Source organism: Sceloporus occidentalis, unplaced genomic scaffold (assembly GCF_023333645.1).
Source record: "Sceloporus occidentalis isolate IW3139 unplaced genomic scaffold, rSceOcc1.0.p SCAF_2, whole genome shotgun sequence".
Lineage (NCBI taxonomy): Eukaryota > Metazoa > Chordata > Lepidosauria > Squamata > Phrynosomatidae > Sceloporus > Sceloporus occidentalis.
The window spans coordinates 2,479,729-2,496,449 of NW_028316982.1; the positions used below are offsets into that span (position 1 = coordinate 2,479,729).

The window sequence follows — 16,721 nt, forward strand, 5'->3', positions numbered from 1 at the left end:
CCGCAGCTTTGGAACTCTCTTCCCGGTGAGCTCCGCTCGGTTACCTCCCTTGACCTGTTCAGGAAGAAGCTGAAAACCTTCCTCTTCCAACAGGCTTTCCCCCAGATGCTATGATATCTACTTTCTCCCCGTTGCACCAGCACTTTAAGCTAGTTATTGTTGTGGTTTTAATCATGTAATTTTTTACCCTGTTTTTAATAATTTGATGTATTGTTGTGATTTTTATATGGATACTGTTTGTAAATTGTACATTGTGTAGTACCCTTGTTGTAACCCGCTTTGATCTGCCAGGAAAAGCGGGCTATAGATAAACAGTTTATTATTATTATTATTTATTTATATCTGTGCATTCATTTTTTCTACCACTAATTATGCATTTGAGTTTCCCGCATTTTGGGAAATCACAGGGGTCAGTGCAGAGAATTCTCCTTCAGATAGTCTGGACCCAAGCCATTTAGGGCTTCAGAGGTCAAAACCAGCGCTTTGAATTCTGCCCAGAAATGGACTGGTAGCCAGTGCGGCCTCTGAGTCTAGATTATTTTTTTTGGGGGGGGGGGTGCAATATAAATAAAGACAACAGCAGCAACAATAAATTAAATTTAAACAAAGGAAAGGAAAAGTGGTGGAGACAGATGCTTAATATGAAGTTGCAGGTTCTAGGTGCAACAATACAGTGTGATTTGGCAACAGGAGGGATGAGAGAAAGAAAAAGAGGAGTCTGCCATGCAGACCAACAAAATAAAAACAGAGGAGCATGGGCAGCAAGGAAGTCCCTGGGATATCCATCAAACCTATGCTGCATCCACACTGGAGAAATAACCCAGTTTAGCACAGCTTTAACTGCCCTGGCTCCACTCTGGACCCCACAACAAACTCCAACTCCCACAATTCCATAGCCTTGAGCCAGAGCAATTAAAGCTGTGCCAAACTGGGTTATTTCTCCAGTGTGGATGCAGCCCTGGTAGCACTTTTAGCAAGTGACAGTGATGGTTGTATGAGTGAAAAGTGGCACTAGAAGACTGAACAAAATGGAGATTCGCAATGCATGATATGGGAGTTACCTGGCAAGCGAAGCGAGGATTTTTGAACATGCTGGTGAGGCGATGGCACATCTAAGTAAACCAAGATGTAGCTGCCAAGTGTTATCTATAAGGAAAGGACATTCCATCCAAGGGTTGGTATGAACTGCAAGAAGTTACAGAATGTTTGGCCATGGACCAATAAGAGGAGAAACTTAGAGAACTCATCAATCAAGGAAATTTCTGTCCGAGGGCCAAAGGGCGGTGGACATTGGATGTGGAGAAGCAGAAAGCCTTAAAAGAGAGAGCTTTCCAAAGCAGAGGGGTGCTCCTGGATCCATGGAAACAAGGCTCCCACGGCTTCATGAAGACGCCTGATCAACGGCTTCAGTGAAGTGCCATCTGTGTGTGTGAGAGCTCTCTTGGTACTTGTATTTGTTATGTCTGTGTATTCCAATAAATGTTACATGCATAGTGTCTAAAACCAAATTTGGTGTCTCTTTGTCTGTGTCAGCCTTGCCCTGAATAAGTCCGCTGGGAGGGAGATTTCCGCTACACGCTCTCAGGTTAAACAGGTTGCCCTTAAGACCAAGGCATAACAATAAGCTTGATTAACCCGGTGTTTTTTGTTTTTTCACTTCCAAGTTTGCAAAGGTTTATGGGAACGTTTTCACTTTGTGGATGAAAGAATCTTCCATGGTCGTTGTGAATGGATTTAACGCAGTAAAAAATGGTCTGACAACACATCCTGAAGATTTCTCATTCGACCTGTGTCTCCTTTCTACAGATATTTGACAAAGAAAAAAGGTAAGCGTGTCTGTGGGGAACATGCTGTGATAGCCATCATCACAAAGCTATACACACAGAGAGAGAAAGAGAACTGTTTCAAGAAGGCCTCTCTTGGACATAAATTGCCCCAGATTCCCCAAAATATGGTGGAAATGCCACACACGCTTATGCCCTTCGGGGCATTTTGGAGCAAAAAAGTTTTCAAAAGTTTTGCAAAACCATTTTTGGCCCCTGGAAAATCCAAGGGGCTCCAGAAGCAATGGAAATGCCCTCTACTCCTCTCTCCTGGTCATCTGGGGGCATTTGGGCAAGAAATGACCCCTGGGATCCCCTGCAGGATGCCAGTCAGGATCTTTGTCTCCATTTCACCTCGTGAGAAAGATTCAAGACAATGTATGCAAATTATACCAGTGGCTCCCAAACTTTGGTCCTCCAGATATTTTTGACTTCACCTCCCAGAATTCCGACTATTGGGCAAACTAACAGGGGTTTCTGGGAGATGGTTTACAAAACACATGGAGGACCAAAGTTTGGGGATTGGCTGATTTTGGAAGCCAAGAAATAGTGAGCTTAATTAATAATAATAATTAATAATAATTTGTTTTATTTATATACCGCTATTCCAAAGATCATAGCGGTGAACAGCAAATAAGCTAATTAGCAAGTAAGCTAATTTGCCCCCAGCAGTCTGGGTACTCATTTTAGCTCCCTCCTCGGAAGGATGCAAGCCTGAGTCGAGCTTGGGCCCTTTTGCTGGTCTTGAACTCGCAACCTTGTGGTTTTGAGTGCATGGCTGCAGTACAGGCATTGAACCACTGCGCCACCAGGGGTCCTCCACCTTAGGGCTCATTCCTACTTACATTTAAACTGGGTTGTGATTCACCTTCACTCCGTGTTGGTAAATCGATTCTGAAAGGTCCGTCGTTCCCATTATGAAAGCGGATATTTTCATTATCCCCTTGGAATTGCTTCTTTTTTGGCATGATTGTCATCCTCACTAGTTTGCACCACTTCAAAATGCATGCCAATCATCTGTGCGTCATCAGTGATATAAGCAGCAGCCCAGGAAGCCTAGCTTGGGAAATATATATAGATAAAAGATTCAATTCATTGGTTTTACAACTACTTGCCTCATATGCGCTGCCATCGGATCTCCCGGGTAATTGCAAGTAGTTGCAAAACCAGTGAAATGAACCTCTATCAATTAATCCCTTTGGAGAGGTGGGATATAAATAAAAATTATTATTATTGGCCCGGAACAGACAGGCCTTTTGTGACACCCTTGTCATGTGCTAGGATTGCCTTGGGGTGGCGCACCTACATGCCCCGCAACCCTAGCACATGATGAGGGCGTAACAATGGTGGCGCCCTGCATACATGGTTGCCACCATTGTTACGTAAGCACTGTGTGGCATCCACATGGTGCCATGTGGCGCTTATGTAACGAGTGTGCCAGTGGCACACTTGTTACGCCACGGCGGCATAAAAAGAACCTGCTTTGCCATTAGTCCCTCCCCTCCAAAATGATGTGATTGAAATCCGTCATTCCCACTTGTTGAACATGCTTCAGAATCATTTCCTTTCAAAAGAACTGTCAAAGAACTAGTGTCAGGAAAGAGCGGGTTTTTTGCATTTGCCTTGCTTCATCATGACTGAAACCCATCACAGTAGGATTGGAACCGGTTTCAAATGGGAATGACAGTCCTATAACCCAATCAGCAATTTGCTTTAAATCATAGTGGGAATGTGGCCCTAGTAAGTTTTGTTGTTGTTGTTAACTGGCCTCAAGTCCACTTTGCCCCATGGTAACCCGGTAGTTGAAATATCTCCCTGTCTGCCACTGCTCTGCTTAGTTTGTGAAAATTCATACCTATGATCTCCTCAATAGTAGCTAGCATTCAGCCTTCCTCTTTTTCTTCTTGCCTCCACCTTTCCCAGCATTATTGTCTTTTCTAATGAGTCCTCTCTTCTCATGACATGTCCAAAACATGACATCCCAAGTGTTGTCATTTTGGCTTCCAGGGAGAGCATAGTAAGTATTTAGATGTATTAATTGTCATTGTGTGGGAGATAATGATGAAACAGTTAAGGATTTCTCATACCTTGGATCATTCACTGATTGATCAGGATGGAGACTGCAGTCAAAAATCAGAAGAAGACTAGGATTGGGAAGGGCAGTTATGACTAGACAAAATCCTAAAGTGCCAAGAAATAACAGTGAACACAAAGGTCAGGATCTTCCATACCATTGTATTTCTCATCTTCATGTACGGATGTGCGAGCTGGACAGTGAAGAAAGCTGACAGAAGGAAAATCAACTCACCTGAGAGATGATGCTGGAGAAGAGTGTTGAGAATACAGTGGACAGCCCAAAAGAAAAAGAAATGGGTCCTGGAACACATCAAGCATGAACAATCCTTAGAAGCCAGGATGGCTAAATTGAGGCTGTCGTACTTCGGCCACATGGTGAGAAGGCAGGATCCACGAGCAATAATGCAGGAAGGGTGGAGGGTAGTAGAAAGAGAGGAAGACTGCATCCCGGATGGATAGACTCAGTCAAGGAGGCTACAGCCATGAGCCTGAAGGGACTGTGCAGAGCAGTTCAAATCAGGGGGTCTTGGATGTGTCTCATCCAGGGGGCTGCTATGAATCAAAGTTGATCTGAAAGCAATTAACAAAAACAACTACATGCAGTGCACCCACTCCATACGCAGGCACACCATACAAGGCTCCCAGTTTACGCGGAAGTCGCACTGCAATTGAATGAACGGTGCATGCTCCTGTGGTGTGCATGCACCACGCCACAGTGAAAACGAGCCCCATTCTATTGAATGGGGCTTGAGCTTATGTGGAATTTGCCTTATGCGGGGTGTCCGAAATGGATCCCCTGCATAAGGAAAGGCTCCACTGTACTTAGATGGGAGACCACCAGGGAAAACTAGGGCTCTCCAGGTAGGTTGAGGAAATAATCCTACTCAAAAACCCTGAACAGCCATGGCTGCTAGTCAGACAGGACAATACAGGCTTAGAGGGAGTTATGGTCTGATGCAGTATTAAAGCATCTTCCTATTTTCTTTTGCTCCTTTTCTCCCTGGCCTGTTTATCTCACTGTACAACCAGAAGAACTACGCCTCAATTGTCACAGGGTGGGAGATGGAACTTTACACAGTCAATACAAAATTGAAAGACATAACCATGTTAGTTTGGAAAATCAGTATACAAAGGAATCTTGTAGAATCTTTAAACTGAAAGAAAGACGCTGGTGGCATGACCTTTCATAGACGTAAGGCTCTATACAGACTGGTAAAAAGCGCTGGCTTGTGAGTGAATTCAGGGCTGAGCGTCCCCATGCTTGATGCCCTTATGCCGCTGCCAGGGTGCCATTTTGGTCTACATGGTGTGCGCCATGATGATACACCTCCGACACTGCATTCAAACAGCACAGCACCGAAGGGACATCATCATGCGCCCTGTCAAAAAGGGCACAAAAAGGAGCCAGTTTTTCTGGCTTCTTTTTGCTCTCTCTAAAGGTCAGATCAGTGCTGCGGCATGCGGTTGCCACGGCTCTGATCCGGGGCAAAAAAGGGTGGCATCCCACCGTCCCTTTGGCCCAATCTGTACAGCCACTTAAGTCTACTTCCTCTGATTCATAGAGTGGATAATCCAGGGACAGAGCTATATAAGCATAATGGAAATGCAAAACTTGTGGTTACAGAGATGAAGTGCAAGCTCGGTTTTAACAGTGGTCTTTGGGGAGGGAAAGACAGCATGTTGCCTAAAGCCCACATGAGTAGATAACCATATGAATGGTGGTGGGAGTATTGGAGAGTAGTGTGGGAACCACAAAGGAGATGTGATGAAGTGGCCAAGAGATCTCTCATGAGGCTTGAGGGTTAGCTAATGTTATAATGTGTAGTGTTACAGGAATGTAGTGTGCCAGGAAACCATAGTCAACAAAGGTTACCATAAATGCATAGGCAAATGCATAGGCTTTTAAGAGAAGTGTAATATACTGCTTGCCCCAGATTACTCTTTTAGGATAACTAACTTGGAGTTCCTACTTATGGTTAAGCTATGTTCTGTGGGCAGACATAATAACAGCATAGAAATGTTTTCTTCCCTGGTTATTATTATTATTAACTTTTATTTATAAAGCACTGTAAATTTACACAGCACTGTACATACAGTCTTTTTAATTAGACGGTTCCCTGCTTTCAGGCTTACAATCTAAAAAGACATGACACAAAATGAGAAGGGAGAGGTGGTGGGGAAGGGGATGAGGGCCAGCAGTTCCTCTCTGAGGCCTGGATCAGGGGAGATGGTCTGGAGGGAGGGCTTGGCTTCTTAATGGATGGTTAATCTTCTTCCAAGGAGGCCTGTTGGAGCTAGCCTGCCTCTCTAGTAGGATAATACATATAAAGTACATAGCAAGACAGGAAGTGATTCAATAAAACAGGCAACAAAAGAACATCAAATAGTCACTTTCAGCAGTGTGGTATGTAGGCAGGATGCTTGGTACAGACCTTCTTGCTCCAGACTGGCCAAATGAGAAAGACACAGAACATCTTCTGTGATCCTCAACATCTTTATCAAAGACTTGGATGAAAGAACAGAGGTCATGCTTATCATCTGGCTTAACAAGACTACATGTGGAAGGGATCTAGGAGTCCTGGAAGACCACAAGTTGAAGATGAGTCAACGCACAGTGTGATGCAGCAGCTAAAAAAGCCAATCTGATTCTAGGCTGCATCAATAGAAGTATAGTGCCTAGATCAAGGGAAGTAATAGTGCCACTCTCTTCCACTTTGGTCAGGCCTCACCTGACAATAGGCAGAATAGCACCTGCGTTCCACTCAGAATAAGTGTGCATGGCCAGAATAGTGCCTTCTGATGCCTCCAAGAATCTATGTTCTGCTTCTTGCTGAAGAACTTTCATAAACTTTCATAATTTTATATTTAAGGAGGGAGAGTTGAAGGGTTGGGGGTTTGGGGTATTGTTTCTTTTGTTATTATCTTTGTATTTGTATTAACCTGTTCTGTTACCTGCCTCTATCCTTAAAGGGAGAGGCAGGATACAAATAAATCATCATCATCATCATCACCACCACCACCATCATCATCATCATCATCATCATCATCATCATCGGTAGCAGGGATGTGATGAAAGTTTCTTTAAAATACAGGATTTTTTTTTGTTTGTTTCTTGATTCTTGGTTTAACCATTTATGAACTCTGAAATTTGGCAGCTGCACAAGTTGAGGTGTGAGAATTTGTAGATACTTCATTTGTAAATGGACTAGCAGGGTAATACACTCATCTCTCCATATTTGCGGCTTTGATATTTGCGGATTTGATTATTCGCGGGTTTGATTAATATGCTCTCTCTAGGAATATCTAGGTCCTCCAGTGCAACTCTATGGTCAGCTTTAACCAAAAGTTGCACTGAAAGGCCTAGAGATTCCTAGAGAGAACACTCCGCTAGGCCTTTGTAGCTCCTCCAGCGTAATTCTATGGTCAATGTCTGGCAGATGTTGACCACAGAGTTGCCCTCGAGGACCTAGAGATTCCCAGAGAGGTGTCTTCTCAGGTAAAAACATGTTGTTTTGTTATTTGCAGTTATTGCACTCTGACCCTAGCAAATATGGATGGACAAGTGTATAAGTAGCAGTGCTTTTGCTTACGTAATATAAGTACCAGAGAAAGAAGAGTAAAATTTTTCTCTCCACGCTTCAGGGATGGGAAGAATAAAGACCATGTGGTTAGCAGCTGCAATGTAAAACAGGTAGTTTAAATTTCAACCAGTAACAGATGTTCTTTCCTATGGCTTCAGGTGTTGCTTTTGCAAATGGTTCCACCTGGAAGCAGCAGAGGCGTTTTGTAATAAGCTCCTTAAGGTACTTGGGAATGGGGCAAAGAAGCCTGGAGGACAGAATACAAGAGGAAGCCTGCCACCTGGTGGAAGCGATAAAGAACGAAAGAGGTATGGCTAGAGAGACGATCAATAACCTGAAGGTCACAGATCCTGTCTGGTTTCAGAAGATAAGCAGGGCCAGGCCAGGATAGTTCTTGAAAGGAAGGCTGCCAGTGAATGCCAACTGTGAGGAGATTCATGACTTGGAGCATGGAAGAGAGGTTAAGTGCATGGGGGGGGGGGGGGGGTTAAAGCAGAGAGAAACAATACTGACATCATTATGGGCTTCTTCTATAGCCCTCCCCCACTAGACGCAAAATTTGGGAGATGCCTCCCTAAAACAAATGACCAAACATTCAGAAAATGAGAACTATAGTTGTCATGGGAGTCTTCAACCACATTAATAGTTGCCTTGAGTCAAACCCATTCCTCACCTGCTCCGCATGAAATTTTATTGTACAGAAGGTGGAAGAAGAAACAAGGAGATCATCCATTTTAGATTTGCTTCTAAGCAAACTAGATGAAGTGACTGATGGCAGTGGCCACGTTCTCTTGGGATTTGTTATACAAAGGAGAGGGGAAGCCAAATATAGTCAGACAGATATTCTGGGCTTCAGGAAAGTTTATTTCAGCAGAATTAACGGTCTGTTATGCTCTGTCTCCTTGATGTCGCATCTCGGCCGTATGCATGCAAAAACCTGCATTTCTTTCATCAACATCTGCTATTTTCCAAAACGTAGCACAGTGTTTTTCAGATGCATGTATGGTAATGGCAATCTAAACTCTAAGGACAGCAGATCATTCCTGGATGGCCTCAGATTCCCTTGAGACAAAGCAGTCTAGCATTGAAAAGATAGTGCCCCCTTTTTGGAACAGGGAAAATCTAGTAGCCGGTGGGTTCCATGATGGACTTTGATGGCATGCCTACATGTCACAGTAAAAGCAATTTCCACTTTATTCCATTTTTGTCAATAAGATAGAAGATGCCATCAAATGGAACCCAGGCCCAGCTTCCAGGCTTATCCCTCTACTCAAAAATCTCATGGGCTTTTAAAAAATGCTACTGTGGGCTATTGCTCTTACCTGTTCATAGGATATCATAGTTCAAATGAGCTGCAAGACCCATCTCATCCAATCCCCTGCCATACACAGCGGAAGCCCTCTTGGAAGATGTCCATCCAGACTGTCTTCAAAGACCTCCAAAGAAGGAGAGTCCTCCACCCTCTGAGCCAGTCCATACCACTTTGAACAGTTCTTATAGTTGAGAAGCTCTTCCTAATGTTTCACTGGAATCTAGTTTGATGGTTTGAAACATACCTGTAAGTTATCCTGTTGTAGAAATGAAACAAAAATATTCACAGGGGCCCCTTTTGCAGGACAGCCCTGTGACCCTTGGATCTCTCTTTGCAAAGCTGTCATGAACGTAATCTCTGCTGTGGTTTTGGGACATTGCTTCTCTGAAGATGATGGAGTCTTTGAGCAGTTGATGGAACTAGCTTTTTCGTTCAATGGTGGAGGTTCTCCCTATAAAGTGAGTTAACGTTGGAGAGGGGGAAACAAAAAAATTGTCTTGTTTTTTAATTATAATATGGGAGAATCAAAGCTTAACAGGTTTGTCCTGATTTGCCCCATCCAGGCCCAAAGCTCCGCACACTTAGCTCTTTAGAGCCCATCAATAAGGGATGGGAAGAATATTTTAAAATACTAGAAAAAATGGTCAAAGCTTGTTTTCCAGGTGTTGCGAAGAAGCGTGGGATGACAAGAGTCGCTGCCGTTCAGGACTAACTCTGTGCAAAATCCTCACCTGGTTGATTTGCAAAGCATACAATATGTTCTGCTTAGGAAACAGTATTTTCTGTGGGGGAAGTAAAATTATTGCATAGAAGTGTTATTTTCCATTCAGAAAATGCTGCTTTCGGTGAAAAATAACCATGTGCAAATTTTGAGCAAGTCCCAAACTGCAATTTTTGAAGACTTTCTTGCAGCAGGAAGAACTTGGTTAAAATCCTTTGTTGCTTCCTTAAAGAAGAAACTGGGTGAAGAATTATATTCCTGTATTCAACCGTGGTAGATCTGAATTAGGATTATCACCTCTCTCTTTTTTTAATGAGGCACCCCTTATCTGGTATTGGGAGGAAGGCATGATGATGATGATGATGATGATGATGATGATGATGATGATGAAATAGAGTAGAGTTTTATCTGATGTGAATGGGGTATATTTTGCTTCATTTTTTTAAAAAAATGCTTTTATTGAATTTTAAAATCTTTTCAAGGTAGCAGTGAATGGACTAAAATTAGCAAATTACAGTGTGTCATACATGGATGCATCATACGCTGGAAGCCACATCAGAAAAAATCCTTGCACGCCCCAGAAGAAGTAATGGGGTGTGCGCGCCTGGCACACAGACCGCACCATGCCACAGGCACGAACCCCATTACTTGTAATGGGGCTCAACCTTACTCGTTTTTCTTTTACACGGGTGTGTGTCTGTCCGGGACAGATCCCCCGCGTAAGAGAAGGGCCCACCTTATCTCCTATTCTGTTTGGGAAGTTTTCCACGTTCTGCATTCAACATACTGCATACCAATGATTGAATCAAGGGAACAATCAGTATAGTCTCACAATTGTATACTTCAAAAAACCAAAATGTACTGTGAATTTTTTGAAGAAAGGAGGGCAGGAAGGAGAATTGTTGGGGAGGGACTTGAAATGTATAGATTAAGAGGAGAAAGAGAAAGGCATGTGTCCTGTGCAGATTTCTGGAAGGAAGCTTCTGTTTAAAAAATCTGCAAATAGGGAGATTCCACTGGAGACAGCATATTCCACTATTAAACAGCTCTTACCATCAATAAGTTCTTCCTAAGGTTTCCTCTAGTTTGCATCCATTGCTCTGTCTCTTAGTCTCTACAACAGCAGAAAACAAGCTTGCTCCATTCTCAATATGACCTCCCTTCAAATATTGAAACAGGGCTATCATCTCTTCGCCTTCTCCTCTCCAGGCTAAACATATCCGGCTCCCTACGTTGCTCCTCATAGTGCATGGTTTTTCAAACCTAATTGCCCTGAATGAATATAATAATAAAAATATTAAATAAAAATACAACCCTCCAATTAAATATTAAATAATAATCCAGACATTGTTAGAAACATTTTCTTGCAAAACTATTTAGACACTCCCTGAATTTTCTGTTTCGGTGCAATTTTGTCCAGGGCTAAATTATTTGATAAATTCTTAAGTGACATTGGATGCCAGTTCTGGATGCAAAGTGGAATGCAAATCAAATAAGTGAATAAATTGAATAGTGATGGACCACTCCTGCTTTCTTGAATGAGATATATATGTTTGTTGCCCTACTGACATTGCCTATGCCTGTGTGTGTCTTTTGCAGCTCTACGATTTATTCCCTTGGTTGATGTGGTACCTTCCAGGTCCTCACCAGCAGAAATTTTCTTCCTATGAATGTATACGTTCCTTTCTCAAGCAAGAGATCAAAATCCATAAAGCAAATGGGGCTCCTAGTGAACCGGGTGATTTCATTGACTGTTGCCTGGAACAAATAGACAAAGTGAGTACTGGGAACCCACATGAAAATGAAAATACTCATCACAGTGTTGTCAGTAAGGATGTTATCACAGAAAGCCTTTGGGACACAAAGAATATTCTAAGATATTTTGGGGGAAATTGAAAAACACATTTCTTAGGCATTAACAATCCCAGGTGAGAATAATCCTGGGCTGAGGAGAGTCTCCACAGGAGGGAACGTTTATTCTGCGTAAAATTCACAAATGGTTGTTTTCTGCAAAGAACAGCATTTTCTGCCCAAGAAACAGCATTTGCTATGCAAAAAACAACACTTTGGCACAGGAATATTGTTTTCTGCACAGAAAATGCTATTTCCTGAAGAAAGGTAACTTGTAAGTGACTATCTCGGGCCTCATTCCCACTACCTTTTAAACCGGATTGCAAATCAGTTTGAATTGGTTCAAATGACCTTGGTTCCCACTTACATTGAATCGCTGAAGCGATTCTGAGAGGGGAGCCATGCACTAGACCCATTTAACCCACGTCTTTTTGATGCTGATGTTTTCCATGTCCTTTTCAATAAATCGATTCTGCACAAGTGTGAACCTGATACGGATCGGAATCGGTTTAAATTTGCCCTTTGGCCGGCTGGAGCGGGTCCATTTTGAATCGATTCATGCATGAATATGAACCACAAGTGGATTATTTTAGAGGGGAAAATGCATTCGGGGCAAATGTAGTGGGAACTACGCTCTGCTGTTGAATCAATCCATCGATTCGGATCACACGCCGATTTACCTGTAAGTGGTAAATGAGGCCTTGGAAATTACAAAGTGTTTCTTCATACGTTGAAGTGTATCATTTATGACTAATTCTTCTTAAAAGTCTGTGTCTTGACAGCGTTGTGTGTGTTGTTGTTGAAATTCTCCCTGTTTCTTCCTACAGAGTGCAGGGAAGCCTGGTTCTACGTTTGACGAAGGGAACATGGTTCAGTCTATTATTGACCTCTACACTGGGGCATTAGAGACAACAGCCACCACTTTGCACTGGGCACTGCTATACATGGTTGCTTACCCAGACGTCCAAGGTAAGGGGCCTGGGGACCCAGAAACAGACCTCCCAACATCCCAAGGATGTTTCTTGCCTAAAACGAAATGCTGTGGGGGAAGCAGAGAGATGAGATTATGTTCTCTTACTGTTCTGAACTCCTGATGCAAAAGGTAGAAGAAAAAAATAACAGCTCAGGTCTTACATTAGGGTTGCAGAGCATAAATCTTTACATGTGTAAAAAAGGTTTATTATTAGTTTTTGTGGGTTTTTCAGGCTCTATGGCCATGTTCTAGAAGAGTTTATTCCTGAGGTTTTGCCTGCATCTGTGGCTGGCATCTCTGAACCATAGAGCTGTGCCAGAGATCTCTAGACATTCCTAGAGAAAGCACTTCTCTAGGCATTTGTAGGTCCTCTAGCATGATTCTGTGATCAACCTCTGGCAGAGTTTGACCATAGAGTTGCACCGGAGGACCTGGAGATTCCTAGAGAGCTGTTCTCTTAGTTAAAAAGAATAGTGTTTTTTGTTTGTGGTTTTTCCATATTCGCCCCAGCAAATGTCGAGGGACCACTGTAATTGCTTTAAAAATGTACACGCACTCAAAGAATTTACATCCCAACTAGCCAATGAAAAGGTTTGTGAAAAGGAAGAGCTCTAGTGAGCTTAAAACTTTAGCTCACCCTCTCAAAGGTGAGAAGAAAGAAAGAGAAGAAAAAAGCAAAGAGGCCACTGACCACAGAAGTTTCTTGGGTTGCATGGTCTGATTACTTAGAGAAGCAAAGTATTTATCACCATGCATTGTTGCACTGTATTGCAACAAACACTGAAGGGCCACAAGTTGCGCACCTTGTTCTAATATGCCTGAGATCTTCCAAAGATCTGCCATAACTCCAAGCAGTCATGGAAGAAACAGATTTTCTAGATCCATTTCAGACTGGCTTTAGGGCGGGACAAGGAGTTGAGACTGCCATGGTCGCCTTAGTCGATGATCTCCATCTGGGCTCCGACAGGGGAAGTGTGACCCAGTTGGGGCTCTTGGACCTCTCAGTGGCTTTCGATACCATTGACCACAGTATCCTTCTGGAACGCCTGAGAGAATTGGGAAGTGGGGGCAGATTCCAGATGGTGATGCTGGGAGACAGTTGCTCTACTGAAAGAGAGCTAAAATTTGGCATCCCTCAGGGTGCCATCCTGTCTCCCATGCTATTTCACATTTACACGAAGCTGCTAGGTGAGATCATCCAGAAACCTGGGGCGGGGTGTTATCAGTACACTGAGGACACCCAAATATATTTCTCTATGTCTTGGGCAAATGCAGCGACTGAGGATAGCATCTCTCCTCTGAATGCCTGTCTTAGATTAGTAATGGGCTGGATGAGGAAAACAAACTCAAACTGAATCTAGGTAAAACACAGGTACTTGCAATACAGACCCCCAATCCGGGAATGGAGTTCTTTCAGCCAGTTCTGGATGGGGTCATGCTTTCCCTGAAGGACTCAGTCCGCAGCTTGGAGGTGCTCCTGGACTTCTCCCTTCAACTGTCAGTGCAGGTTGTTAAGGAAAAAGCAACATGGGATATACAGTGAATGAAATAAAACATGTATGTGAGAGTCAGGGTGACTCAGCAGAAGCAATTAGAAGCCACACAGGTGTAAAAGGTAATGTGATTAACAAGTCCTAAATGCCAAGGACAGAAATGTAAAGTGGATAATTGAACACACCTGAGAATTGTTAAGTGGTCAAGGCTGAGATGATGAAATCATTAATTGTGGGTTGAACCAAGAGAACCAATCAAAGTGGATGTACACGCCCACTGGGTGGAAACAGACAAGAGTGGGTGGTATTTTGCAAGGACTATAATAATGGCTATGAATCCCAATGTATTTTGTGGGTAGTAGTGAGGAGTTGTGTTGGATAGTTTTGGAGCTGTATATAGTAGAATAAAGTAGATCTTTTATACAAGACTACTGAGTTGTCTGGTGTCTTGGGTGAAGATACAAGAGCCAGCTGGATCCTGAAGAAGTGGGAAGACTTCTGTGGAAGCAAGAGTGAGAAGGCTTGGAGAGTTTGTCAGGGTCTTCAGCCTATTCTCTGTAACTCTGCTGCTTTAGAGCAAAGCTTTAACCACTGACCAAAACTGGTCAGCGCCGGTGTGTAACAAGGTGGTGAGTTCGAGCCAGAGGTGAAGAGCTACAACTCCCATCATCCCTGACACAGGTGAATGCGACGGTCAGGAGCACTTGCTATCAGCTTCGGCTGATACGCCAGCTGTGCCCATTCCTGGAAAAGGGCAGACCTTGAAACAGTTGTACATGTGCTGGGAATCTCTCGACTCGACTTCTGCAACGTGCTCTACATGGGGCTACCCTTGTGCCAAGTTCGGAAACTTCAACTGGTACAAAACATGGCAGCCAGGCTGATCTGCCCATATTACACTGGTTCTAAAATCTCTTCACTGGCTGCCAATCAGTTTCCGGGCAAGGTACAAGGTGTTGGTTCTAACCTTTAAAGCCCTACATGGCTTGGCTCCTGACTACTTGTGGGAGCGCCTCCTTCCATACAATCCACCCCACACACTTCGGTCCTCTGGGAAGAATCTGTTACAACCTAAGAATACCAGACTTTCAGAGGTCCTTCTCATCAGCCACTCCCAGACTCTGGAACGACTTGCCAGATGAGATCCACCATGTTACCACTTTGGAAGCCTTGAAAAAGGTTATTAAGATGGATCTCTTCCAGCAGGCCTTCCCAGATCAGCCTCCCTGACTTGCCTCCCCCTACTACTACGACTACTGCTGCTGTTACTCGTATGGCTCCTATTATTGATACTGACATCGATATTGTTGTCACCATCCCTGTCATTCCCCCCTCCTATAGGATAACCTTTTTATACAATCCACCCTGAATTCTATTATTCTACAATGTTTGCTTCAGCTTGTTTTTATATTATTTGTTGTTTAATTTCATTTTATGGTTTGCATCTAAGTTTTTTATGATTGGGGGGTGGGCTGGGTTCCAGGATTATTTCTTTTAATTGTAATTTTAGCTGTATGCTGTGTTATTTTATATTGTTGTAATCTGCTTTGATTCCTTTTGTGAAAAATCAGAATATAAATTATTATTATTATTATTATTATTATTATTATTATTATTTACCATCTGTGAGTCAGATTTAGAGCAAAAACCAGAGCCTGGCCCATCAGCAGTTTGGAGGCTCTGCATACAGTTTGAAATGAACCTATTTGTTCCGGCCAAGGAAATATCACCCTTAGCAAAGTATTGATTAATTTGGATGATTTTGCTTAAAGTATGCATGTGTTGCTATTTTTAGTTTCCTTTTTTCAACTTGCTGTTTCTTTGCAGATAAAGTCAGAAAGGAGTTAGAAGATGTTTTGGGTAGTTCCCAAACAATCTCTTATGAGGATCGGGAGAGGCTGCCCTATGCCAACGCAGTCCTTCATGAGATTCAGCGCCTCAGCAAGGTTATCATCACTAGCTTCCGCTGTTGCACCAGAGACACAGAGCTGCATGGCTTTCCCATTAAAAAGGTGGGGATTCTTTTCACTGTGGTGTTCCTCCACACCCTAGAAAAGTTGATCTGTTTGAACTAGATCCGCTACTACCTTGTTGCAAATTACCTCACATGCTACATACATATAGTACATGCTATTTAAACCAAGCCTATTTTCAGGTTGTTGAATATATGCATGCATATAGGCACATGCACTAATAATTCCCTGCATTTTAAGGACCTAGCATAAGTAATAGTGTGTTAACTATTTGCTGTCATGTACCTTCAAGTAATTTTTGACTTACGGTGAGCCCAAATAAAATTACTAAATAAATAATAAAAGCTTATTGTTGGAGACAATCGAAGTGGCTTACAATTGAAAAGGGAACATACATACCCCCTAAAACATCAATTAAACAACTTACACATTAAAAGCAATACAATTAAAATAATCAGGACAGACAGAAGGGGCACAGATACTCAGTCGGATGGTCAATCGGTTAGCGGCCGGGTTTGCTATTCAGGGAAGGCCTAAGGTGATAGGTAAACCTATCATGTGGTTTTCTGGGGCTGAGAGAGTGTGACTTGCCCCAGGTCACCCGGTGGGTTTCCATGATCAAGCAGGGAACTGAAACCTCATCTCTAGAGTCATAGGACATTTTCATATGGGCAAAAGAGACAGGAGCATAGCGCGATTTGGTGAAGATACTTCAGAAAGTAAGAAGGGGGTGCAAATTGGGCTAAAGAGTCAGGAGCATGCATAATTGAGGTGCCCCAACACCGGCACCTCAATGCCCACAATCTCTGTCTTCTTCTGACCCACTGCTGCTGGCGTTGTGTGCCTTCAAGTGGTTTCTATGGGGTTTTCTTGGCAAGATTTGTTTAGAGGGTGTCATGTACTGGCCCACTTCAATTC

General features: G+C 43.0%; 1 protein-coding gene across 7 annotated transcripts in view; it reads left to right on the forward strand.

Moving 5' to 3' along the window:
- Positions 1–1,297: 1,297 nt before the first annotated feature.
- LOC149317869 (cytochrome P450 2J2-like) overlaps positions 1,298–16,721 on the forward strand; it is a 28,321-nt gene continuing 12,897 nt past the window's right edge. For 3 of the 7 annotated variants that reach the window (XR_016279939.1, XM_089508589.1, XM_089508595.1), the window contains exons 1-7: positions 1,298–1,429; positions 1,665–1,826; positions 7,639–7,788; positions 9,096–9,250; positions 11,113–11,289; positions 12,192–12,333; positions 15,658–15,842. Coding sequence is in view for 6 of the 7 variants with exons in the window: in XM_089508589.1 (XP_089364715.1) it covers positions 7,713–7,788; positions 9,096–9,250; positions 11,113–11,289; positions 12,192–12,333; positions 15,658–15,842 (735 nt within the window). In the remaining variant the exon portion in view is untranslated. Of the gene's footprint in view, positions 1,445–1,664; positions 1,827–3,973; positions 4,275–7,638; positions 7,789–9,095; positions 9,251–11,112; positions 11,290–12,191; positions 12,334–15,657; positions 15,843–16,721 lie in introns of those variants that run through there. The other 4 variants (XM_089508590.1, XM_089508591.1, XM_089508592.1 and 1 more) reach the window with 4 other exon arrangements.